The 27,242-nt window shown below is 44.6% G+C and overlaps 3 protein-coding genes across 17 annotated transcripts in view; 2 read left to right on the plus strand and 1 right to left on the minus strand.

Moving 5' to 3' along the window:
* On the plus strand, nt 4,596–11,466 carry SLC10A4 (solute carrier family 10 member 4). The gene is made up of 3 exons (XM_013978660.2): nt 4,596–5,438; nt 6,227–6,437; nt 10,453–11,466. The coding sequence occupies exons 1-3, from the start codon at nt 4,768–4,770 to the stop codon at nt 10,963–10,965; spliced, it is 1,395 nt and encodes a 464-aa protein (XP_013834114.1). The 5' UTR covers nt 4,596–4,767; the 3' UTR covers nt 10,966–11,466.
* Nucleotides 12,238–17,336, plus strand: ZAR1 (zygote arrest 1). Of its 2 annotated transcripts, none has more exons than XM_021100512.1 (4): nt 12,238–13,212; nt 14,673–14,765; nt 14,829–14,921; nt 17,019–17,336. In XM_021100512.1, the coding sequence occupies exons 1-4, from the start codon at nt 12,361–12,363 to the stop codon at nt 17,160–17,162; spliced, it is 1,182 nt and encodes a 393-aa protein (XP_020956171.1). In that variant the 5' UTR covers nt 12,238–12,360; the 3' UTR covers nt 17,163–17,336.
* FRYL (FRY like transcription coactivator) overlaps nt 21,498–27,242 on the minus strand; it is a 350,059-nt gene continuing 344,314 nt past the window's right edge. For 9 of the 14 annotated variants that reach the window (XM_021101186.1, XM_021101187.1, XM_021101185.1 and 6 more), the window contains 4 exons: nt 26,089–26,106; nt 25,178–25,288; nt 23,993–24,183; nt 21,498–23,663 (listed from right to left, as the gene is read on the minus strand). In XM_021101186.1, the coding sequence (XP_020956845.1) occupies nt 23,405–23,663; nt 23,993–24,183; nt 25,178–25,288; nt 26,089–26,106 (579 nt within the window). In that variant the 3' untranslated portion in view covers nt 21,498–23,404. The remainder of the gene's footprint in view (nt 23,664–23,992; nt 24,184–25,177; nt 25,289–26,088; nt 26,107–27,242) is intronic. The other 5 variants (XM_021101183.1, XM_021101179.1, XM_021101180.1 and 2 more) reach the window with 2 other exon arrangements.

The raw sequence follows: 27,242 nt of genomic DNA on the forward strand, positions 1-27,242 counted from the left end.
ACCCACAGCATATGGAAATTCCCAGGCTAGAGGTTGAATTGGAGCTGTAACTGCTGGCCTACGCCACAGCCACAGCAATGCACTTAACCCACTGAGCAAGGCCAGGGATCGAACCTACATCCTCATGGATGCTAGTCAGATTCGTTAACCCTGTGCCAGAGGGGAACTTCACTGTCTCTTTTTTAAAATTTCCCTGATGATTTCCTTAGAATAAACACCTAGAGATCGAATCACTGGATCAAAGTAGATGTATGTTTTTAGGACCACAGTCATCTACTACCAAGTTTTTTTCTAGAAAGGCTACATCGCTGGTAGGATGAGGGGGTGGCCAGGTGATAGCATCCTTGCCAACATTGTTAACATAGTATCATTTATGTCAGTCTTTTCCAGTTGTGAAGAAACAGCATCTAATTGGTTCGATTTCATTTCTTTGGTCATTCCTTCTTGTTCTCTTGTGCGTCTATTCATATCATTTGCCTTTTTTTCCTATTGAATTGTTTGTTCTTGTTAGTTTGTGAACCTGTCTTATAAATTAATGACATTAACTCTTGGTTTCATACATGTTGCAAATGTTTCATCTCATTTTGTGATTCACTTTTAATTTTTTTTCTTTTTCTTTTCTGTTTTTGCTATGCCCAAGGCATGTGGAAGATCACCAGACTAGGGATCGAACTCATGCCACAGCAGCAACCCAAGCCTCTGAAGCAACAACACTGGTTCCTTAACCTGTGGCACCACAAGGGAACTCCCACTTTTAATTTTTAATGCTTTTTTATTATACCAAAGTTTAAATTTTTTTTTGTCTTTTTGCTATTTCTTGGGCCGTTCCCGCAGCATATGGAGATTCCCAGGCTAGGGGTCCAGTCGCCAGAGCCACAGCACCACGGGATCCGAGCCACGTCTGCAACCTACACCACAGCTCATGGCAACGCTGGATCGTTAACCCACTGAGCAAGGCTAGGGATCGAACCTGCAACCTCATGGTTCCTAGTCAGATTTGTTAACCACTGCGCCACAACGGAAACTCCAGCAGTTTAAATTTTTTATGTAGCCATGTGTACTCAGCTTCCCATTATAATTTCTTCTGCTATGTTTTTGCTCAGGAAAAATTTCCCTATCCAAAAATGAGATAAATACTAGCTAATATTTTTCTCCAGTATTTGGTTCCATTATTATTAATATTAATACTATTTTTATTATTATCACTATCTTTTTAATCCATCTGGAATTAATTTTGGTATATGGTATGCAAGAAGGCTCTAAATTTATTTTCTCCTAAATGGGTATATTTTCCATCCACCTATGTTGTCATCTCTCCCTTCTATGTGCTATCCCTCTGGTTGAGCCAGACCCTCCTTGGTGGCAGCAAGACTAAAGGCAAGGCATCCACTGTATAGCCCAGGATAATTTACTCAATGCTGAATAATAACCTATATAGGAAAAAATTTGAAAAGAAATGGATATATATGTGTGTGTGTGTGTGTAACTCATTTGCTTTGCTGTAGAGCTGAAACTAACAGGATTATTTATTTATTTATGTATTTGGTCTTTTTAGGGCCCCACCCTCAGCATATGGAGGTTCCCAGGCTAGGGGTCAAATCAGAGCTACAGCTCCCAGCCTACACCACAGCTGCAGCAACACCAGATTCGAGCCTGGTCTGCCACCGACACCACAGCTCACGGCAACTCCAGATCCTTAACCCACTGAGTGGAGCCAGGGATCGAACCCTGGTTCTCATGGATACTAGTCGGGTTCATTACCTCTGAGCCACAACAGCAACTCCAAAACTAACATGACTTTTCTAAGTCAACTCTAAGCCAATAAAATTTATTAAAAAAAAAAAAAAGATTAAAGATAAGGCACTTAAGGAAGCTAAGTGACCTACAGCGCTTGCCAACATCATTGCACCTAGAGAACAAGCTCTGTTTTCCTAATCCTACATGGGGAAGAAGATCAGAAAGAAGGGGGGGGGGCAAGAACATCACTTTCTTTCTTTCTTTTTTTTGAGGGGGGCGGTCTTTTGTCTTTTTTTAGGGCCATACCCTTGGCATATGGATGTTCCCAGTCTAACAGTCGAATTGGAGCTGTAGCTGCCTGGCTACACCACAGCCACAGCAACTTGTGATCTGAGCTGCATCTGCGACCTACACCCCAGCTCATGGGAATGCCAAATCCTTAATCCACTGAGCAAGGCCAGGGATCAAACCTGCATCCTCATGGATACCAGGGGGGTTTGTTAACCACTGAGCCACGACGGGAACACCGGAACATCTATTTTCTTTATATTGACCACACCAGCAGGAGACACCACAGATGTGCAGGCCCCAAGAAGTCCTCGAGGCTGCAGGTTCAGCATGATCCTGCTGATTTACAAGCCCATCTCTTTCTGCTTTTTGCTCTTCACCCACTGTACAAATTGCCTCCCATATCCCTCCCCACGCCCCAAGAGGAGCTGCTTGGATGAGTTGGCCTGCCTCTAATCACTGCTTATTTAATTTGATTGTGGATTTTAATATCATTAACACAAGGAGGGAGCAAATCGGAGTGGTGCCTGCAGAGATGGGCTTCAGCTCATCCTCTGCCATTCGTGTTCTTGGCTTGTCTCATCCTGTGGTTTCAAGAATATAAAGCTTCCGCAGAGCCTCCTCTTTATCTTGTCTGTTTGGCCACATGCCTCCCCTGCATATATTCACTTAGCCAAGGTATTTGGGTAGCATGTTTCATGGTTTATCTGCACCTCTTTCTTTTGCTTACATAAGCCTAAATGAAAATTTGGAATATTTTTGGTCACAGCTCACTTCCTTCAAAGCTTTACAGGTGTTTTTGCATTGTTCTCTCGGGTTTACTCTTTGGGGAAAGTATAAGGGTATATTATTTTCCTAAATGCTTGCAGAAACACTGCCCTTATGGAATTTATGGTCTAATGGAGAAGAAATAAATGATTTAGGAGTTCCCGTCGTGGCGCAGTGGTTAACGAATCCGACTAGGAACCAGGAGGTTGCGGGTTCAATCCCTGGCCTTGCTCAGTGGGTTAAGGATCCGGCATTGCCGTGAGCTGTGGTGTAGGTTGCAGGCGCGGCTCGGATCCCGCGTTGCTGTGGCTCTGGCGTAGGCCAGTGGCTAAAGCTCCGATTCAACCCCTAGCCTGGGAACCTCCATATGCGTGGGAGCGGCCCAAAAAAATAGCAAAAAACCCCCCCCAAAACAAAAAATAAATAAATAAATAAATGATTTACTTGCAACTAAGAGCGCAAGATGCTGTGAATTTAATCGTATTTTTTCACATGTTCTGTTTGGGGAGGAGAAAATACAAACACATGATCTCAGGCCACTGTTGGGAAATGGAAGTCACCCAGGCTCATCTGGTGTCAGAAAGGGGGTAGGGAGAAACTTCCAAGAGGAAGAATTCACTCCAGGATCTTGACTGCACAGAGACCAACTCTGAGCAAGACTTCAGCTTAGAAACTTCTACTGTTGGCTTTCACAGCTCAACTGGCTGTCACTTTATGGTCACTCCAGACAGGCAGATAGATGCCTTCTCCAAGGGCTCTGGGTATGCAGAGGTCCCTTTCCTTTGCAGGTGCACTAAGGGACTGACAGAGGCTTCTAGTTAAGAGTCCCAAGAACACTTCGTTTGATTTGTCTGGGGATAAACCTGTCTGAAGCAGGGAATCTCACTACTTTATTTATTTTCAATCCTTTAATCCTCATGCCAGAGCTATACTCAAAACACTGCATAAATCCACAGCCACCAAAGTATCCTCTACCCATCTGCCAGTAACTTCTAAAACACATTTTTCACGGAGACTTTTTTTTTTTTTTTAAATTAGCAGAGCTCTTCACTGCATGCTTTAACACCACATCCTAGTGCACATTCAGGCAGGCAGGCGCTTGTGGGTTTGACTGATGAGGCCGAGACGTCCCTGGCGCCTCGGTTTCCTCAAGTGGATACATCGAGCTAACGGTATCCCTCCCATGGCTCTGCCGTGAGAAAATCACATGAAATAATGCACACGCACTTGCGCAAGACCTGGCTCAAACCCCATCAGTGTTATCATTACTTTCTGCTTTAATTCTGAGCATAAAAATCTTATTTTAAAATTGTAAATTAAAGCCAGATGTCGAGTGTCTTGCTATCAGAGAGCTGCTGTTATTAAGTTAGGCACCCCTGGCGATGCTCGAAGTTGCAGGCTATTTGAACAGTGTATATGATGTATGTACATGCATAGATGAGCGCGCTCTCTCTCTCTCTCTCTCCCCCTCTCCCTCTCTCTCTCTCCCCCTCCCCCTCATGTGTGTGTCTGGGTCTCCAGATTTCATTATCAAAGAGGCAGAGCCCATCAGAGAACTTGATCAGCAGCCAGGCACGGTTTTTTCTTCTTCTTGTCCTTTGTCAGGTCTTTGTTCCGCCCCTGGCTACTCTCTAACAGAACCACTTACTGGTGATTAAAAGGAGGGGACTTGGCGGCGGGGGCGGGGCCTGCGGGGCGCGGGGGCCCAGCGATTGGGCTCACCCTGCCCGGCTGTGCTTTCTTAAGTGCCAGCCAGCGGGCGTCAGCAGGCCCCCAGCAGAGGACCGATCTGCCGCCCAGGGCGTCAGCGGCGCGCAGCCCAGCCTTGCCACCGACTCTCGTTTGGCGGCTGCGGACCAGCGGACACACAGACCGACGGCAGCAGCCACCGAAGGCGAGGCGCGCGCGGCGGGAGCGCAGGGAAATCTGCAGGGCCGACCCGAGCCAGGGCCGCAGCCTCCGGCCGACAGCGCCATGGACGGAGTCGACAACGCCACCCTGCTCTTCGCCCCGTCCTCTCTGCAGCCGGACAACTACACTCTGCCGCCCAACGCCAGCAGCCTGAGCCCCGTCTCGGACGTCCCCCTCGCTCCTGCCTCCAGCGCGGGCCCCAGCCCGGCGCTCAGTGTAGCGCCCGGGCCCAGCGTCAGTTTCGGCCCCAGCGTCAGTTTCAGCCCCAGCGTCAATTTCAGTCCCAGCGTCAACTTCAGTCCCAGCGTCAGTTTCAGCCCAGGCCCCACTTTCAGCCCTGTCCCGACTTTCAGCCCCGGCCCCACTCCGACCCCGGCGCCGACGGCCGGCAGCTTCGCAGGCGGTGCGACCAGCCCGGGCCCTACCCCGTTCTGGGACACGCCGCTGAACCACGGGCTGAACGTGTTCGTGGGTGCCGCCCTGTGCATCACCATGCTGGGCCTGGGTTGCACGGTGGAGGTGAACCACTTCGGGGCGCACGTCCGCCGGCCGGTGGGCGCGCTCCTGGCCGCGCTCTGCCAGTTCGGCTTCCTGCCGCTGCTGGCCTTCCTGCTGGCGCTCATCTTCTCCCTGGACGGGGTGGCCGCCGTGGCGGTGCTCCTGTGTGGCTGCTGTCCCGGCGGGAATCTCTCCAACCTTATGTCCCTGCTGGTGGACGGCGACATGAACCTCAGGTACGGAGCTGGCCGTCCCGCAGGCATGATTCTTATCCCAGACAACCGCGTTTATGGCGGTGCGTTCAATACCGAGGAGGGAGGAAGGCGAGGCGGTTAGGATGAGGTGTGGAAGAGGTGAGAAGAAAGTGGGGGTGTTGACGCCCGGGCTTTGGAAGTCCAGGCAGACGTGAAGAGGCAAGTGTTGGAGGGGAGAAAATCTAGAGGTGCTCTGAGGGTTTTGGGGCTTTATCCACCGCTCTCTTCTCACCCTCGCTGAGGGTTGGGCTGTCAGTGCAGGTCTGCGGGCACCGGAAGGCAAAGGGAACCGGGACGTCTGAAGCCAGAACTGGAGCGAGATGTCAAAGCAAAATATTGGACTATTGGCGCCAGTATTTTTTAAGTCGTCTCATATATAAGACAGTATAATCGAGCTCAATCCAACAAGTAGTATACAGCAGCTTTACCATGGCTAACAGTGTGCTTAAGAGGAGTGAAAAAGAAAACAAAAAAATGTTCCTAGCTCTCAAAATCATCCAGGCTATAACCAGCTCAATATGCCGTACAAACCACAGGGCAGCAGTCCTGAGATTCTTTTTTTTTTTTTTCCCTCCTGCCTGGGGCTCTTGCTTCAATGCGGCTTAGACAACCTGCTCTCTTTGGTGCTCCCCTCAGATATGAAGCAGGTTCTTCTTTGACTTCAAGCTGGGGGACCTGCCCTTTCCTCCTTTCTCCTCTACCCAATGTGCCCACGCGAAGCTCTTTGGCTCAGCGCCCATTCTGACTTCTGTTCATTCCCTTTTCTGCAGCATCATCATGACCATCTCCTCCACGCTCCTGGCCCTGGTCTTGATGCCCTTGTGCCTGTGGATCTATAGCCGGCCATGGATCAACACCCCTCTGGTGCAATTACTGCCCATAGGGACAGTGACCCTGACTCTCTGCAGCACCCTCATTCCTATTGGGTTGGGTGTCTTCATTCGCTACAAATACAACCGGGTGGCTGACTACATTGTGAAGGTAAGGTCATACCTCCCTTTACACGCTTCTCGTGAGTCGAGTCCTTGGTCTCTGACCCAGGGCTGAAATGGTGAAACTTTGCGAGAGCGGTAAGGAAGGAGAGGACTGGGCACCCATTGCATGGATACATTTTTTTGTTTGTTTATGCCACAAAGACAACTCCATTCCATCCAGTGGAATTTCTAAAGTAGTAGCTTTAATTAAGACACAGGTTAATTAAACACAGCATAAGAGAACTATCAGTAGTCATAGGAGGAAACAGATCATGAGGGAAAAACATGACAGTGCAATTAAACAGCCACATGTTTTCCCCTAACGAATTGTGTATTACTAAAAACCAAAGCTGGTGAAATGAAATTATTTAAATAGGATTTGTGTCGTATTTTAGAAACACATTACTCTAGTTTTGAAAAGTGCAACTCTAATTCTGAGAAACTCTGTGGAAGGTTTCTTTGAAATGTTTTATTAATTTTCTGAAAATAAGTTTATAAATAAATAAGACCATTTAAAAATGACATCGTGGAATATAATAGAATACAAAAAACATTGATTTTAAAGCACAAAACAGGAAATGCTATAACATTTGGTTGTGATGATTGTTGTACAACTCTCAATGTAATAAAATTCATTGAGTAATTAAGAAAAAAAATAACGCACAAAATAAAATTGGGTCCTGGATAAATAACGCAGAATATATTGCCATTCTAAATGTGTGTGTTTTGTTGTCCTTCCCCATTGCAGTATTTCTTATGGTTTTTAAAGCTAGTGAAAGGATGAGATTTCTATTATTTTGTGCAACACTTCCAATATTGCTTTATTTTAAACATTTAAAAAATTTGGAGTTCCCATTATGGCTCAACGGTAATGAACCCGACTAGCAACCATGAGGACAACAATTCCATCCTTGGCCTTGCTCAGTGGGTTGGGGATCCGGCGTTGCATGAGCTGTGGTGTGGTTCACAGACTTGGCTCAGATCTGGTGTGTAGGCCGGCAGCTAATTCATCCCCTAGCCTGGGAACTTCCATATGCCTTGAGTGCAGCCCTAAAAAACCAACAAAACAAAACAACACAAAAAACCTGATGCTGATGTAGCAGTAGAGATTTTCTAATGATTAGAGAAAAAATTTAAATATTTGAAAACTCAAAAAGAGTAGTAAATAGTAAATAAGAGTAAACCATAAACTGGATTCTCATTTGTGGAAGTTAAATAAAATATATAACTAATTACTGTAAAACTTATGTCCAAATTCCTTTAGACCGTGAAGGGAAAATGGGTCATCAGTGTTTCAATTATGTAGCTTTAAAAAGACATATTCTTTTGTGTTTTACTTATTCACTAAAGTAGTCTGATTATACAGATGTATAAATAAAATGTACATGTAAATATGTACAAATAAATATGCACAAGTAAATATTGTGTGTTATAAATAACATATGCATAGCATAATAGATCATCTTGACATCATTAAGAACTTATTAAGTTTGGCCATTAAGGTAATACTATTAGTGTGAAGGCATTAACTATACAGCCTTAGGCCTTCTAAGAGAAAGTCTAATAACCTATTTCTATGCTAAAAACAGAAAAGCATATGTAAATAACAGATAATTCAGTAAGATTGCCTAACTTTGAGCTTAAGCTGAACCTGTTCCTTAACCAGACACTCATAAGATCTGCCCACATAGGGAATTCCCGTCGTGGCACAGTGGTGAATGATATCCGACTAGGAACCATGAGGTTGTGGGTTCGAACCCTGCCCTTGCTCAGTGGGTTGACGAGCTATGGTGTGGGTCGCAGACGTGGCTCGGATCCTGTGTTGCTGTGGCTCTGGCGTAGGCTGGCAGCTACACTGTGATTCGACCCCTAGCCTGGGAACTTCCATATGCCACAGCAGCGGCCCAAGAAATGGCAAAAAGACAAAAAAAAAAAAAAAAAAAAAAAAAAAGATCTGCCCACATAACATTTTTATACTTTAGGAAACACTTTAAAATGAGCATTCAATAATATTGCTCACCCAAATGATTTATAATACTTCAAAAAAAAATGTTAGAGCCAGTATTTTCACAATGAACTTACCAGTTTCCTATCAAAGCTTTTGCTATAAACACACTTTTTTTTTTTTTTTTTTTTTTGTCTTTTTGTCTTTTTGCTATTTCTTGGGCCGCCCCTGCGGCATGTGGAGGTTTCCCAGGCTAGGGGTCGAATCGGAGCCATAGTCACCAGCCTACGCCAGAGCCACAGCAACGTGGGATCCGAGCCGCGTCTGCAACCTACACCACAGCTTACGGCAACGCCGGATCCTTAACCCACTGAGCAAGGGCAGGGACCGAACCCGCAACCTCATGGTTCCTAGTCGGATTCGTTAACCACTACGCCACGACGGGAATTCCTATAAACACACTTTGAAACATAATATAAGAAAAGTTTTGGAGAGTTCCTGTCATGGCACAGCAAAAATGAATCCGACTAGGAACCATGAGGTTTGGGGTTCAATCCCTGGCCTTACTCAGTGGGTTAAGGATCCGGCATTGTGTGAGCTGTGGTGTAGGTCACAGACGTGGCTCGGATCTGGCGTTGCTGTGGCTGTGGTGTAGGCTGGCAGCTATAACTCCAATTTGACCCCTAGCCTGGGAAGTTCCATATGCCCTGGGTGCAGCCTTAAAAAGCAAAAAAAAAAAAAAAAGTTTTGATTTCTAATAGTTTGGTTCCTGCCAATTGTACATTTGTATCACGAGTACCTTATCTAATCATTATTCAGCATCCTTTAGGGTCGACTTTTTGACCAGCCCAGATAATTTTTGGATAAAATTTTAAAGAGTACATTGGAGTTCCCATGTGGTGCAGTGGTTTAAGAACCTGACTACATCAGCTCAGGTTGCTTAGGAGGCACAGGTTCATTCCCCATCCAGGTGCAGTGCTTTCCTGAAGCTGTGGCTCAGATTCAAGTATTGGCTCAAGAACTTCCATATGCCTCAGGTGCGGCCCTAAAATTAAAAAAAAAAAAAAAAGAGTGTAAAGTGTATGCCAATCCCACAGACTCAAATGTGGTTTCCTTCCAGATATCCAGGGAATCAAAAGCAGCACTTAAACAGTTCTGGATCTATAGTCTCCCTCACAAACCCCAACCCCCTCCCCATTAAAAACAAAGCCAAACCAAAAGCAAGGTAACCACCTATTTGAAAGAAAACTAGGAGAAGAAATTTTAGGGTTCCACCGTACTATTTATGAGCCTATCTTACTTGTATGAGTGAAATGTACCAGTCAGACATCAAGTTGACGTACTTTTTAATACAGTCCGTTGTTTTGTATCTAAAATCTATTATATGTAATAATTCCTAAACATCATTAGAGATTTACAGGTGGAAGGTTTCTCATGAACAAATGAAAAAGCAGGGAGTTGCAGAATTACAAGGAATTCCCATACCCTATGTTTACATTGTTTCTTTTCTCTGACCTAATCTAAGAGTTGGCGTTGTCTTGGTACTGCTAACAATTCACTGAGATATTATATATGTTGAAGGTTAAAAACATCAGACACTCGGTTTCATAAATTAGCCTCTTATGTGTAAAACCAGAACTAATTTTTATGGAAAACGTGGGGTCCTGTTCAAGGAAAGCATTGTCTGTTTGTCCATTCTATTCATCAGACCTCTGTGGTGGGTCGGGCTCAATTCGAACTGCTCTGTTTTTTGTTTGTTTTTTTAATTTAATTTATTTATTTATTTTGTCTTTTCTAGGACCGCTCCGGTGGCATATGGAGGTTCCCAGGCTAGGGGTCCAGTCAGAGCTGTAGCTGCTGGCCTACACCAGAGTCACAGCAACGCGGGATCCCAGCCACGTCTGCAACCTACACCACAGCTCACAGCAACGCCAGATCCTTAACCCACTGAGCAAGGCTGGGGATCGAACCCGCAACCTCCTGGTTCCTAGTCGGATGCGTTAACCACTAGGCCGTAACAGGAACTCCTCCACCATCTCATTTTTAATGGCTTGTTTATCCCATTTTCTTTTCCTAGGTTTCCCTGTGGTCTCTGCTAATGACGCTGGTGATCCTTTTCATAATGACTGGTACTATGTTAGGACCCGAACTGCTGGCAAGTATTCACGCACCTGTTTACGTGGTAGCTGTTTTTATGCCTTTGGCAGGTTACGCCTCAGGCTACGGCTTAGCTGCTCTCTTCCACCTTCCACCCAACTGCAAGAGGACTGTGTGCCTGGAAACAGGCAGCCAGAATGTGCAGCTCTGTACCGCCATTCTAAAACTAGTCTTTCCACCACAATACATAGGTAGTATGTACATGTTCCCCCTGCTTTACGCCCTTTTTCAGTCTGCAGAAGCAGGGATTTTTGTCTTAATATATAAAGTGTATGGAGGTGGAATAGGGCACAAGCAAGATCCTCTAGATGAAGATGAAGATACAGATATTTCTTACAAGAAACTAAAAGAAGAGGAAATGGCAGATACTTCCTATGGCACAGTGAAAGCAGATAATTTAATTATGATGGAAACCACTCAGACTTCACTCTAAATAGGAAGATACACAGGAGTATCTCTCTTGCTGAAATATTACTTTGTATCTATGGTCTGTGGTCGTGTCCTATGGTTTACATAAAGAACAATTGGTTTACATTACTATACATGTAACAATTTTGATCTGCCCACCATAAGGTTGCATTGGTATATTAACCGAGCATTTTCATAAATTGCAAATCAATGTCGTAATATAACTTGCACCTGGGACTAAGCGATGCCTGAACAAGTTAAATGTGCTTTTTGGTTTTCACCAATGCCAATTTCTATGACTGTTTCAAACATTAACTCTTAGAAAACAGGGTCTTGGAAATGTAGAATTTTGATGCACTATCTTATATGAGCAAAATCGTGCTATATTTGTAAAGCATAATTGAGTTTAATGTAACTACTGTAAAAAAAGTGTACTCACTAGCTTATAAATACTTGACACTGTTAAAAGTTAACCTATATTCAGAAAAAATCCCCAAACAGGTCAATTAAATGATGAAAGAGAGTATTTTATGGTCAAACCTGTGTCAAATCAGAGAAAAATTAATGTATTTAATTACTTGATCTGATATGTATTGTAATGAACAGCCAACGTTTTTCTGGCAGACAAGGCATTTTCTTTTCAACTGGGTAATGATTTGGTCTTCTGTGCATTTATGTAAACACACCCTAAATCAGTTTATCTTTTGGAGAGATGAGCTGGTTAGGAAAATTTGTAGAATGACTGTACACCCCAGAGAAGAGCAGTAGTCATCAGACCCTCGTGGTACTCAACCCTTAGAGGTCGGGATGGGAGTGGGGGAGGGGGGAGGAAGGAAGTTGTCTGAGGGAGAAAACAATTAGCCTACATACGGATGCCCTAGGGTGCTTTCCCTACGCACTTGGCTGAAAGGGTCCAATGCGCAGATTATCTCACAGCTGCCCTGAGAAATCAAATAAACTCTAATCTGAGATCGTACGTATCAGACCCAAAGCAATTCCCCAAACCTTTGTATTTTTGCTCACTGGCCAGAGGCCGCCAGCCTCAGCTCAGCTTCCCGGGGCAGCGTCTACACCTAGAATAACCAGGGAATGGAGACCACCTGGCTCAGCTAATCCTGGCGATAGTTCTCTTGCTGGAATCCTGCTCACCTGGGGGCAAGTTCACTTACATAGCAGGTTTGCATGGCAAAGAAAGCCTTTGCGGATCCCCACCAAGGGGGTATCTGTGGAACATTTCCACACCCAGGAAGGCCGGGGGGCGCCTCGGCGGGGACGCGGGGATAACCCGCGGGTATCGGGAAGGGTGCAAGGCAGTGGGGGCTGCTCTGCAAGGTCAGCGGGGGTGGGGCGGGCGCCCGGCTGCCCCGGGGAGGCCGCCTATTTAGTGCGCGGCAGCGGCGGGAGCGGCAGAGGTGCGTTGATGGCTGCCCTGGGGGACGAGGTGCTGGACGGTTACATGTACCCAGCTTGCACCCTGTACTCATACCCGTACCCCTACCCGGCCGCCGCCAAGGACAAGCGCGCGGCGGGCGGGGGCGGCTGGCGACACCCGGACGGGGGCTACCCTCCTGTTTCCTCCTCTGACGGCGCGGCCCCGTCGTCTTTCCCGGGCTACGGGCAGCTGGCGGCCGCCGACTACCTCCACAGCTACCAGCGCGCGCAGCTCATGGCCCTCCTGTCGCAGATGGGCCCCGGCCTCGCCCCGCGACCTGGCCGAGTCAGCATTCGAGACGTGGCGGTGCAGGTGAACCCGCGCCGCGATGTCTCGGTGCAGTGCTCGTTGGGGCGGCGCACGCTGCTGCGCAGGGCCCGCGAGCCTGGATCCTGCTCCGAAGGGGCGGCGGGCGCGGGCGGCAGCGGCCTGGTCTCCCCGCAGCAGCCCCGCCGGGGCCCGGAGCAGGGTAGCCCCCCGAACGGCGCCTCGCGGCCCATACGCTTCCCGCGCACAGTCGCCGTGTACTCGCCCATGGCCACCCGCCGCCTCGACACCCTCCAGGAAGGATCCGAGGCCGTGGCGGGCGAGCAGAGGCCGGGGGAGCCGGGGGGAGAGCGAGGGCCAGCATCTGCCAGACCCCGAGGCCCCGAGGCAGGAGAGGAGTCGGCGAGGAAGACGCCCCAACCGCCGCAGTCCGCGGAGGAGGAGGACGAGGCCCAGGCTGCAGTGCGGACGAGCCCGGAGCAGCCCTCTCCCGTGGCCAGGGCCCCCGACGCCGTGGGCGAGGGGTTGTCGCCGCGGAGCCCCCAGCCCGGCAAGGAGCGCCTGCGCTTCCAGGTGAGTCCCGGCTGGGGTACCGGCCAGGGGAGCCCTGGGGCTGCGCGCCCTCTTGACTCGCATCCCGGTCCCGCGGCTGCTCGCGACACGTGGAGGCGCGCGCTCCTTTAGACGCAGACCGGTCTGTGCTCCTCGGTATCGTCCTTTTCCGACAGAAGTAATCGAATGTGGTTTGATTGTTGCTGCGATCGTAAAACGTCGGCTCCACAGGGGTGGCCAAGGAAACGAATAACATTCATATTCCGAGTGTATTTTGCTGTCTAAAGCCCTCTCCGCGGGCGTGTAGTGCTGTGTCAGTCCCTCCTCATTGGATGATCTAGGAGGAGTCTCAGAACGGCAGAAGGTGAATTTCCTGGCAAGGAGAGTTAATCCTGGGGATCCCGCTCACATTTTCGAATTCACTGTGATAGAAGCCGTAACAATCGACTCCTGGGGTCCTCGTCAGATTCTTTCCTCGCTGTTAAGAAGAGCCTCTAATAGAAAACCTAGTAGGACGGCTGGAGCATTTGGGCTGTCATGCATTGCTGTCTGAGAGCAGCTGGCTTGGAGGGCCCCTTGGTACTTGCCTGGACCCTAAAGGGCCGGAACACATTGAGCGAGTTGTGGAAAGGCAGAGATGTAGTAAGAGACCTCGAGGAGCGCTTTGGGGGGGGGGGGGTCTCTCTTCCGGGCTCCCCAGGGGTGTTGAGCGTGGGTGGGGCAAGCGAAGGAAGAGCCCATCCAGAAGTTTATACACAAGCCGGAGTTGCTCCAAACCATGTATGATCTTCAGTCTTGACCTTCCTGGACTTCAGTTTGCTCCCCTGTGAACTTGCTCTGTGATGGCCCCAGTTGCTTCCAATTCTAAAGGCCTAACTTTGAAAACTTGTGTATAGCTGGTTTCTTACTGGAGGGAGGAAAAACTTAAGGTAATAACTACTTTTGTTCGCATGAAGTATGAATTGCAGCTTATCCATACTTTTGATTCCCTCTTAGCACTGTTTGGTGGAAACTTAATTTGCATAGAGAATTTATTTCAAGGTGTTCATGCTAGATCATTCTACGATGCAGCGTCTTATTCCTTTTCATGAGTTTAACCACTTTGTTGGTTTTTGTCTTAAGATCAGACCTATTTCATAGAGAAATCCTCCTAAAACAAACCCAGGTTCAGGAACCCTGGATGTTTGGCTTTCCCCTTGCCTGTATGAGGAAAAACACCTGCTTGGTAATCTGTTAATTTGCTTCATGAACCAAGCCAATCTGGCACCTGAACTTTTGTGGGCCCATGCTTTTCTGCTTGATTAAACCATTAGCATCCCTAATTACTACATTGTAGCGACTAACTTGAACCTGATTCTACTTTCCTCCATGATTTGAAGTGGCCTTGCCAGTTTTAAGGGTCCCCTAGGTCCTTTCCAAGCTTCTGAGGTGAAGGATGATTCAGGGGTCCTGTTGGTTAAACTCTGCTATCCTTTGCTCAGTTCTTAGAGCAGAAATACGGCTACTATCACTGCAAGGACTGCAACATCCGATGGGAAAGTGCCTACGTGTGGTGTGTCCAGGGCACTAACAAGGTAAGAAACACCCTTTAACTGGCATCATTTGGACAAAAGGCTCAGAGGGTTTTGCTTTTTAAGTTTTCTCTCCCGTCACAGGTTTACTACAAGCAGTTTTGCAGAACCTGTCAGAAGTCTTATAACCCTTATCGTGTGGAGGATATCACCTGTCAGGTAAATGGAATGTTTGCATTTTTTGTGTCTTGTGTCTTCACTGGGTAGTGGTCAGAAGGTTTGGGGTATTTTTCTACCTGTAAAAATTTTATTTCTACGTCTGGCATAAATTCCTAGTTGAGATTTCAACAAAGGTATGATGCCAGAGGATGTACCTTATTTTTTTAATATCGAGGTACAGTTGACTTACAATGTGTCAATTTCTGCTGTACAGCAAAGTGATTCAGTTATACATATGTATACTTTTTCATATTTTGTTTCTATTATGGTATTTCTCAGGATAACTGATGATAGTTCTCTGTGCTTTACAGTAGGGTCTTGTTTACCCGTTCTATGTATGATAGTCTGCAATCTGCGAACCCAAACAGCCAGACCATTCCTCTTCCCCACTTTCCACCAACCCCCTGCCCCCGGGGGTAGTTTCTTGAATGTATTTTCTAAAAAGCCTAGGTTCCCAGTGATCTGAGGTTTTGATTGCTTTCTGGGAGGAGTTGTTGGAAACAGGGGCTTTGTGTTTAGTTTCCTCTGCCCTTGCAAACCTTGTTAACCTCTTGTTAGCATCTTTTAGAGACTATGACCTCACTTGCAATATGGAAGGAAGTTTGCTCTATGTGTGACTCAGCCTAATGTAGGAGAAAGCAAACTGGGGCTGGGGGAGGAAAGAATACATTTCTACTAACATGAGGTGGTAAAGATTGATGATTTTAACATGAAAATGCATTTTATGAAGCACATACCCAAGTTAAAGTACTTGGAGCATATTTTTTATTTATTTATTTTTTTTTAGGGCTGCACCAGTGGCATATGGAGGTTTCCAGGCTAGGGGTCTAATTGGAGCCAGAGCTGCCAGCCTACACCACAGCCACAGCAACACAGGATCTGAGCCACATCTGTGATCTACACCACCGCTCACGGCAATGCTGAATTGTTAATTCACTGAGGGAGGCCAGGGATCGAACCTTCAACCTCATGGTTCCTAGTCAGATTTTTTTCTGCTGTGCCATGATGGGAACTCCCTATTTTTTTTTTTTCTTTAAGTTTCCACTTTTGCCTGAGAGTTCAGAATGGAATTTGTTTCAAAGTAAACCTGAGTTGCCCAGCTTTATGGCATTAAGGGATTACATGCTGCTTGTTAACTAAACACTGCACTGTGATGAGATAGTGGAAGAGGGAAGAAGTGACTGAACTTGCCTGTTGGCACACAGCTAGGGGAGCTGGACTTGCTCGCGGAGGCGGCCTAATTGGTGCACTTGACTCAAGCTTGGCACTAGAAGCATGAATGCTGTAGGGTGGTGGAGAGAAACGAAGTATGGACGACTTAGACCAACCCAGATCTTGGCCATAGTAGGGGGTCTGAGATCTAAAAGAGAATGCGCTGCTCTGGGCTCAGCAGTGGCGCCTCTGCTTTCTGCCTCAGCTGGAGGTCCTTAGCAGGTGGAAGGGCCAAGGTCAGCCACGGATGCCAGGTCTGCTCCTGGTCCCTGGCCTCACGCCTTGGCTTTTGCCTCCTGTGTACTTGTTCTCCACCCTTCAAGGGCAGGAAAAGATTTCTTCTTTATTTTTTTATATTAAAAATTTTTCTTTTCTAGGGCTGTACCCCACGGCATATGGGGTTCCCAGGCTGGGGGTCCAATCGGAGCTGTAGCCAGCGGCCTATGCCAGAGCCACAGCAATGCAGGATCTGAGCCACATCTGTGACCTACCCCACAGCTCACGGGAATGCTGGATCCTTAACCCACTGAGCGAGGCCAGGGATCGGACCCACAACCTCATGGTTCCTAGTTGGATTCGTTAACCACTGAGCCATGACAGGAGCTCTCAGTTTCCTCTTTAAATTGTTTCAAATTTCACACTTCAGAACTGAATTCCATGCAACCTGGGACCGGGACTACGTGACGAAATGCCCTATTCCTCCTCTCCCTGTCGTTGCCAGGAAAGGATGCAGCCAGAACAAGATGAGCACAGGACCTGACTTAGCATGCAGTGCAGTCAGTTAGTATTTGAATGAACTAGAAAAACCACTTCAAGTTCCAGGACCTCCACCAAGGGTTTATTTTCTGTGTGTACCTGTAGCTGTGACTTTTTTTTTCTTTTCAGAATTGTAAACTGACTAGATGCTCCTGCCCAGTAAAACTTCGCCACGTGGACCCCAAAAGGCCCCACCGTCAAGATTTGTGTGGGAGATGCAAAGGCAAACGCCTCTCCTGTGACAGCACTTTCAGTTTCAAATATATTATTTAAGCGAAAAGCAACAAACCATAAACCCTGGTCCTACTGATCAGGTGCTAAGGGAGCAGACAAGTGAGCCTTTTTCCATGCTCTTCTCCTTTCTCCCTCTCCCTCCTCTAAATACTTCACGAAAGGCTGTATTTGACAAAGCTGTCAAATAAAAGCATTGCAAAACAATCACACATGTTGTGTATGATCCTTAAACTTCGAGCTTGTGTTGACAGTCTGGGCCTGTCACTTTAATACTTGTCCATTGCATGTGGCACAGCCAAGGCTCCAAACTAAGTCACTTGAGAAGAGAGTCTGGAGGGGCACCCAGATGTGAGGTTTACTGTTTGGGGGGCCGGTAGGGCTGTTGCTTTGAAGTTAATTGAATGAAAAGCCATCTATTAAAATGAGCATTTTTCTAGGGGAGGTGGAGGCAGAGCCAGGCCTTGCTGTCTGAGGAGGCTGGGGGTGGTGAGTAACCGGGTCAGAACCCAGGGTAGGGGTGGGAGGGTGGCTGGCCCGCTGTGGGGAGGCGCTTCCGTATCCACAGGTGACCTTGCTTTAGTAGGTAAGCTGAAGGAGAACTGGGGGCTTGTTAATCAGTGTCACAGATGTGGAATAGGTGGCTAAGGGCAGCTTTAAGATGTTAAATCACTTCAGGAGTTCCCGTCGTGGTTCAGTGGTGAGCGAACCCAACTAGCATCCATGAGGACTCGGGTTCGATCCCTGGCCTCCTGCGTGGGTTAAGGATCCGGCGTTGCTGGGAGCTGTGGTGTAGATCACAGATGCGGCTTGGAGCTGGCATGGCTGTGGCTGTGGCATAGACTGGCCGCTGTAGCTCCGATTGGACCCCTAGCCTGGGAACCTCCATATGCCGCAGGTGCAGCCCTAAAAAGACAAAAATAACAACAACAACAAAAAAAATGGACTTCAGCTGGCAACTCGTTAACAAAAACCCCACAGGCCTCCTAAATACATTAAAGACTGAGACCGCTTTAGCCTTCTTGTGGTTATGGACGTGCAGTTCTGTAAGTGGGAAGAGTTTGGCACCATCTAACACAGGGATTCTCCCCTGTGAATGCACCTAATAGCATCCTCCCAGATTACTGGGAAAACACTGAGATCCCGCACCAGCGCTCTCCTGGGGGTGGGGAGGGGTGTCCTGGGGGTGGGCGTGAGGATGAGGGATCTACTGAAATCAGTTGAGGGCTGTTGGTTTCCAGGTTACAGAAACCACATAATTGGAACCAGTGCTAATGATGCCTCCTTCCAACGTACTAACCCATTTAAGTTAAAATCTTAGGCCCTTACTATATATATATAATATATAGTCTAACATCTTAGAAGCTTGTCTGTAAACAAATTCAGAGAATACATTTGAGGTCTCTAGAACCCTGATAACAAGGGGAAAGGCCCCTATAACCAAATGGACCTCGTAAGGGTTTTGTAAAAATGCATCTTCTCAGGCCCCTATCCCTACTGAATCACTGTCTGGAGGTGAAGCATTTAATAAGCACCTCTGGTATTGCTTATGGAATTGACGTGTGAAAATCTCAGTGGGGTCGCCTTGCACTTAGTGCAAAAAAACCTGGCTCTGGCCTCCACCCTGATAAAACTTTGAGTGTAATGGGTGGCTGGCCTGTAATTCTCGCATAAAAGTTCTTCTATCTGGTATGGAAGAGCTACCTAGGTGCCTGGTAGAAAAAAAGGATCTGATTTGGGGAGGGCAGGGAGGGTTTGCCTAAAAAATGACACTACAGCTGCACTGAGGTTTGGATGAGTTGAATCAGGTGAAGAGGGGAAGGAAGAAAGGACTTTTCCAGATGAAGCTAACATATGCAAAGGCCCAGTGGTAGAGAAAGCCAGGAGGCCATGGAGGTAGGATACTCTGGAAGACAGGGATGGGCATGATGACAGGTGCAACTAGTAGGCTCAGGATGGGAGGACTTGTTGGACCTTATACTTAGGATGGCTGATTTTTTTTTTTTTTAATTTATGCTTTTCAGGGCTGCACCTGTGGCATATGCAAGTTCCCAGGCCAGGGGCCGAATCAAAGCTGCAGCTGCCGGCTACACCACAGCCACAGCAACATGGGATCCAAGCTGAGTCTATGACCTACAGCACAACTCACAGCAACACCAGATCCTTAACCCACTGACGGAGGCCAGGGATCAAACCCCTATCCTCATGGATACAGTCGGGTTTATTGCTGCTGAGCCACAGTGGGAACTCCAGGACGACTGATCTATTCATCAGTAAGAATCCTTTGAAAGGCTTTTTTTCAAGGGCTGAACCTGCAGCATATGGAAGTTCCCAAGCTAGGGGTTGAATTCAGTTGGGGCTGCAGGTGCCGGCCTACACCACAGCCACGGCAATACCAGATCTACGACCTGCACCACAGCTTATGGCAACGCTGGATCCTCAACCACTGGGCAAGGCCAGGGCTGGAACCCAATCCTCATGGATACTATGTCAGGTTCTTAACCTGCTGAGCCACAACAGGCACTTAAAGCTGCGATGGGGCACAGTGACAAACAGATTCACGTTTAAAAAATAATCACTGGCAGTATGGTGGATGCCTGTAAGCCAGTACAGTCTTGCAAAGATCAGGTAAAATGGTGGTGGGGGTAAAGAGAAATGAAGGATAGGAACTCTAGGTGTAGGTAATGGTGATATTTTGTTCCAACATTGTTAACCACTTATTCGGGGGAGGGGTAGGTACAGGGATTGGAAACTGATCTGACCTGCAGGGCACCCAAGTGGTACCTAGTACTCATGGTGATCATTGGCTGAGCGAATGAGGAACAATACAGATAGAACTGCACTGAGTCTTTAAGACCAATTCAATGGTTATTCATATGGCTATTAATCATTTTTACACTTAATTTATCATTAATGTTCCTAATAGAGCAGCTAAGCCTATTTCACAGTTGAGGAAAACAAGAATGAAAGTATGTTGTACTTAGAATCAGTGGCCATTCAGACAATGAAGAAAGTGGTACCGAAGCTCATGATGAGAGTTTGGGTGGGAGTTCCTGTCGTGGCTCTGGTTAACAAACCCGACTAGTGTTTATGAGGACATCCCTGACCTTGCTCAGTGAGTTAAGGATCTGGCGTTGCTGTGAGCTGGGGTGTAGGTTGCACACTCGGGCTCAGAGCCTGCATTGCTTTGGCTGCTGTGGCATAGGCTGGTGGCTATAGCTCCGATACGACTCCTAGCCTTGGAACCTCCTTATGCTGTGGGTGTGGCCCATTCTAGCAATAAGGCACTGTCCACCTGCATGTATAATTGGAAATTTACAAAATGTAATTTTCTGAGAGATCGATCCAGAGATTAGAAGGCAATACCACAGAATACTGAGCTGAGTGTCAGGGGATCCTTGTTTTCTCTTTAGTTCTCACATTTGCTAAAGTGACAGTGGATTACTTTGAAATTTAAAAAGAATGCCATAAAGTAAAATAATAACTTCACTGACTGCGCTTGCCCTTGGTGTAGGGGATGCCAGTGGACAAGCCGTTCCATGGACCCACTGGAGGGATGCTCACTCTGGCTCTGGTGAGTTTGTTCCAAGAAAATGCGTGACTATTTCCTAAATCTTCTATCACTTGAAGCAGAAAACACTTTCTAAATTGTGTGAAAACCCTTTGGCTTTCTGGTTGAGAAGCAGCATGGAGAATCGCTAGATCTCTTTTGCTATTTTGCAAGCTTATTGTACATAAATTTAGTGGGCAAAAGAAAAAGGTATGAGCAAAAACTGGGCCCTGATTGGAACGAAATAAGGTGTTTAAAATTAAGCACCTGGTCTATTTTATTAATAAATGCAAACTTTGGATCCAAAGGACAAGGAGCAGAGAAGCATGGGTTTTAAGAAAATGCGATTGCAGGAGTTCCCCTTGTGGCTCAGGGAAAATGAATCTGACTAGTGATCCATGAGGACTCAGGTTCGATCCCTGGCCTCAGTAGGTTAAGGATCCGGCGTGGCTGTGGCTGTGGTCTAGGCCAGAAGCGACAGCTCTGATTTGACCCCCTGGCCTGGCCTAAGACAAAAAAAAAAAAAAAAAAAAGAAAAAAACAGAAAACAAGAAAATGCAATTGCAAAAGCACAGCCCGAATGACTTTATATCTGCATCTTTCTCCAGATGTATTTGATTTTATTATTAATGGACTTAGTTGAAACTTCCTTTCTCCCATTTGCCTGTAACTATTTGGGAAAGTTTGGTCTGGGTAATTAGTCAACTAAATGTGTTGGCCCCTTTGAAGGAAAATCGTTTTTAAAAATAATGAAGGCAACAATCTTCTAAGGTCCTGAATTATGCATGCTCTAATCATTCGTTCTTTCTCAAAATACAACGCAAACCAACAGCTACAATGCTTTTTATTTTAACAAAAAGGATATAAGGAGGGTGAGAAAAAGAAGGGGTGGTAAGATAGGATGGAAAGGGTGGCGTGTCTCCGGACACCACCCCTCTCTTCCTGCCCCACACCCAGAAGTTATTCAATAATTTAAAGGACACCCTTTACAGTACCAGAACACCAGCAAAATAATTGTTTTTGTTTTTTCTTTTTATCAGGGTCAAAAAATACAGTGATTATGAATGTGCTGTGACCAGTTACAGAGTCTTACAGGTAACGTAGCTCTAGTCAGCAGTCCGACGGCGTGCACAGTGCCCTCATGTAATGCACTTGAGCATAATTACATTTCTGGCAGGGTCCGCACCCCCAAGGGAAGGCAAAGCTAAGCATTTCATGTCTACATTCTAAACTCTGGAACCCCAGAGCCCAGTTTCAGAGAAGAGTCACAGTGGATAAGAGATGCATATAAAAAATACAAGGTGTTCCTTTCAAATCCGAGGAATTGTGGGACTACATTCATTTCTTTTACAAAATGCTATTTTAAAAAAAGGACAGAGGATCCAGTTCATGTTTATGCTACAGGCTTGGACAGTGAATAAGTATATTGCATGTTTTGGTAGTCAGTCTTCAGGCTTCCTTTTTCGTCTTTCCCCCACAGCCCCAGGTTCCTTTAGGGTGAAACATGTCAGTCCTGGATAAACATATAAAAATGCCTTTGCATCTCTCTCCTTGAATTCTGCAGACTCCAGGGCCTGCCAGTCATATGTTCTACCATCAGTGACCACAGTTGTTTCTTTAGCTTTGTCCACCTCTTCTTGTATAACAGTGCATTGCACAAATGTACAAGAAAATACTGGTTTTAATCTATACAGTTTCTATAATAATTATGGAGTAAAATAAGTTAACTTTTCTAATGAGAAGAGCTGACAGGCAGCATACATCTTTATTTTACATTTTTAAAGTCTCTGCAGGCATCTACTTTGGTTAGTTATCAACAATCGTAACATAAGCACTGATCAGAGAACTGAGCAGCATTCCAATAACGTTAACAGATATATTATTTCTTTTCGAAAGGCTGGGAAAGCCCAGTTTTAAAATATTATTAAAATGTCCTAACATTTACACACTATGAAGAGTTAGATCTAATAAAATAAAATTTTTTCAAAAATAATCTTGCAGTGCTCTTTTAGGCATGCTCTGAGACGTTATCACCAAACATCCACACCTTGAAAATAGGACTATCACATATCCACGCATCTCAGCTCATACACACAATTCCTTATACAGACCAAAAAAAAAAAAAAAAAAAAAAAAAAACCCCAAAACACCCACACCCTTATCCCACATGTGGAAAAAAAAAAAATCAATGGTTTTTGCACATAAGTCTGTCTGTGTCTGTCTATCCGACTGGATGTTCTTCATCTAGATGATGAAGCATCCACTGTAGTTTATGCTCGTGACTGCTGGAAACCCAAGCAGCTTTTGCAGGTCTTCAGCCAAAATGAACCAGCCTCGATTTCAGCCTCATTTCACCTGCTTTCCAAAGTCTCCATATTAGAGGCCATTATTGCAGACATTCTTAGACTTCTTTTCTTTTTCCAGAAAGTAACGTATTTATATGCATCACTTTTAGCCCTTTTCTTTTCACGTAGTTAATTAAAAAAATTCTTTCCTCATACAGTTATTGTGGGAGGTATTGGCAGCTGTTAAACAATTAGTTTTTTTCCCCCCTTCAGAGCTCTGATTTTTGATGTTCTTACTTTTTTATCTTCCTAAAGTTTGACATTAGTTTACACGGTGGTTGTGGATGCTGCCAGAAAAAGTCATCAGTGAGTTGCAAGGGTCCATAAAAGGTGCTTCTTAATATTCTTAATCATTTTCGGTTTAGTCTTCCCTAAATTCCTGAAATTTCTCAGAATCCAGTGCTCACCAAACTTCCGATTGGTTTGCCCTGTGCTAGGAGTTGGTATGATTGCACCATGCGGAGAGACTCTCTGATTTCTAGATTGAGTTCCATCAATTTGTAGTTGGCTTCTGACATGTCCAGGTCAGAGCCTATGACCGCAAAGCTGCCTGTCTGGCCCAGCGTCTGGTGATGAAAATAGATGTGTAACAGTGTCTGGACAGGGTCATCTTCACAACTGCCAAAGATGTCATTGGGCCAGAGAGATCTGAAAAATACACAGTGTTTTTTAAGTCCTGAGATGCAAAGCAATTACTACTGAAGATTAACTACCTTTACGTGAATACGTATAAAAACAACAAAATTTCCTTATCAATCACTGAGGATCTGTTTTAACATTTGGGCAAATATTATTGAAGGTATCACCGAGTGTGAACAAACTCTAAAATTGGTGTTACTTCATTGATAACTGTACAAAATAAAGTCATGTTTTCCTTCCACAGACTATTGGAACATCAAATTGAAAACCCAAATCCATTCATTGTAAACTCCCCATTCAGCATAAAGACATCTCCTATAAATGCCTTCACGTTTTACCTGAAAGCTTTGACTTGTGCCACAGCTGATACAAATTCCTTATTTTTCAAAGTTTCAATTAAAGAATGAATGGCAGTTTCTATAGTAGTTTGTGCAGCTTTGGAAATGTCAATTTCTTCATTTTCGGAGGCAGACTCGGCTTCCTTGAGGATACTTTCCAGTTGGGCAAGTTCCTCTGACATGTTGAAGACCTAAAACACAGAAATAGACCTGAAAAGATCGATGTGTACATTCAGAGACAAAAAGAGCATGGACGCGGCTGTGAGGCTACAGCTGATGGTGGTGGTAGTTTCATTTAAAAATGATTTTTAGTTGTTAAACACAGTCTTTATGGGCAGTTAATATTTCAAGTTCTCTATTCAGTTGGAATAATTTCAGCCACTAGATAGTCGTCTTTAAATACGTGTGATAAAACAACAGATTGTCTTAAATATAATGAATGTTAATGGTAATAGGTAAAACAGGTCTCAACCAATGTTTATATTGGTGTTAATATGTGATATATATATATATACACACATGCACTTCATCTTGGATAGTAAAAAATAATTTCCTTTTTTTTTTTGTAACAGTAGGCTTAGAATTGTGGAAGGATCATGAAAAAAATTTTTGACAGTAAGAGAAGTCTTTGTATTATAAAAGATTATTTACCCAGGGTATTTTATATAAACCAGTATATGTATTTTTTTTTAAGTAAATTTAGCCATTTTAGAAAATGATCAACTCAGTGATGGTACCAGTGGTTGACAAGTGGGAAAAAGACTAAAGTCCCTACTTGTAACATGATTTCTAACACTTGAAGGGTTCTTGACCTGTTTATTCTTGTGTTACTAGAACTATAGAAATACTATGTGGCCCTCTAAAGGGGTTTCATAATACAATTTCGTCTTTATTGAAGGGTTGTGCTTTACTCGATTTTTGATTACAGATGATCTATCGCTGCTGCTGTGACCTTTAAGGGCTTGAACCTTTTAAGACTGCTGGATATCTGCTATCAGATTTACTACAAGGTCCTGAAATGGCACACCATTTCAAAAACCAATGAGGGTTAAGTGGAAGAAGAAAAAAAAAAAAAGATTCACCATAAACGACTTTTGATCCAAGCACTCCTACAAAGAAATAAGTATGTATATATTTTAATTTTCTAGACTCAGCTAGTAGTACCTGGTGCAACCGAATATTTACCTCTGCTTCGTTTTTTATTGTGTTTACTTGGTTGATAAGTTTACAGTAGGCTTGAAACAGAAGCAGCAATTGAAAATGCAATTTGTATAACCTTCGGCAGAGCTCCAGTTCCTAGAAATAAATAACGTTGAGTTAAATGTAGGTGTTATTTTCCATACATGACTAGACAACATATTTCCAATAAGAATTTACAAGTAAATAATTATGTTAAATTTTGTCCTGGCATTGGTTCTGCAGTAAGCAAGTTAATATGGTGTGAAGTTGATGAAAGTCAGGTGAAAAGGTGCTCTGAAGACTGGGATTAAAATAAACATTTAAAGATTATTAAAATCATTTTTAGTGTGAAGCACATTTTCATATTAGAGAATTTTTCAGCAGGCAGTAAACAGAATGCTTCAAAAAGGAGTCACGAGAACTTAAAACTTTAAATTCATAATGGAAAGAATTTACAAATGCATACACTCTTGCCACACTGAGATGTACACCTCAGCTGCATTTATCAACAATTGCTTGATAATGCAAAAAGTAAAACGCTAGATAACCTCTCGCCTAAAAAGGAAGAGCACTTTTGTCTTTAAAATGAATTCCTTTTGCTCAAAAAGCCACTTTGTAATCTCATTGGAGCAAGATAATGAAATTAACACACGCACTTGGATTTTTGAAATTAAGAAATCTGAAAGGAGATGAGTTAGAGATGTGCAAAAAGGGAACTGCTAGTTGTACGTGTTAATTGTAAGACCTCATTATCTTTGGAGGACCGAAACGTTTCATGAATCAGGGCTATGCGAAACTGAAGCACACGCTACTTTTAAAGCAGTCCATGACAAAACATTGCTAGGTCACAAATGGCAAATGAAAACCAGTTTGTCTGACACGGATAAGTAGTCTATAAATTAAGACAGGTCACTTACTGCTAGAATTTCCATTTGCTAAGCAAGAAGGTGATCAGGTCACAAAAAATACAAAGGAAGAAAAAGACCAAGAATTAGTGTAAGAAATCATTTTAACTAGGGTCACAGATGTCCCAGGCAAACTGAAGCACATTTAATTTGAAGAACATTTAATTACACCCTCAAGAAAAATGGATGATGCTGTTTCTGGACTCAAACGTTTTAGACATGTACTGTAACAATCCAGGGTGTTTTTAACTCTTTGCCAAATAATAGCTGAATTACATTTTAGGCAATGGTTTTATTTTTTTGTGTGCAGAAGCTACAAGGAATAAAATCAAAGTAGTGGGATTGTTGGAAAGTTGGCTATTGAAAGTGGTCTTCTATTTCGGTTTTTATAGCCTTTCCAGGAAAAAAAAAAGGAGGGGGGGTAAATGTAGTCAATTTCTAAAACTTTTAATTAGAAAATATGAAATGAACTGCAGGAAGGAATTGGCTTATAATTTTATATAATAAGAATTTGCCCAGGAGAGGATTATCTCTAGTGTGACTCATTCTAGGTCTCCTGCCATTTTACTGTCTAATTAAGTCCTACGTTGCCATAATTAGTGCTGAATCAGAAATTATTGAGAGCAGTTGTGTTTTAAATTACATTCCGAGTGTAATTTAGCTCAACCTCAGACATTCAGCCCAACTGGGTTTGAATCTAAGGAGATAATGTAAAATATACAGAGATACATCCAGGTTTCTGGACTATTTAAAAATTGTTTCATTAAAACATCTACTGCAACTTCGGCCTAGTCTCATTAATGGAGAAGAATGACTTCTAATTAAAACAGCAATGGCCATAATGTAAACATTGCTTCGAAGAGTCCTTTCTGAAATCTGCTTTTCTAAATAGGCTCCTCTGAAGAACTGTTTGTATAACGTTTATTCCTATCAATTTAGAAGGGATTTGCTGAGCAAAGGTGAACTTTAGCTCTGCACTGCTTACCATAAACTATGTAGATGGTCATTCTGCGAAGGTTAGTTGAACACAATCCCATGTCAAACATATTAGCATATCTACATTTCTGAGGTTCTACTTCATCCAGTTCTATGTGGAAACTAACAACTAGTTGAGTTTTCAGTACTTTTTTCACTGCTATTAGCATAAATTAAAACTGATTCTGCAG

The sequence above is a fragment of the Sus scrofa genome, chromosome 8 (assembly GCF_000003025.6).
Source record: "Sus scrofa isolate TJ Tabasco breed Duroc chromosome 8, Sscrofa11.1, whole genome shotgun sequence".
NCBI classification, from domain to species: domain Eukaryota; kingdom Metazoa; phylum Chordata; class Mammalia; order Artiodactyla; family Suidae; genus Sus; species Sus scrofa.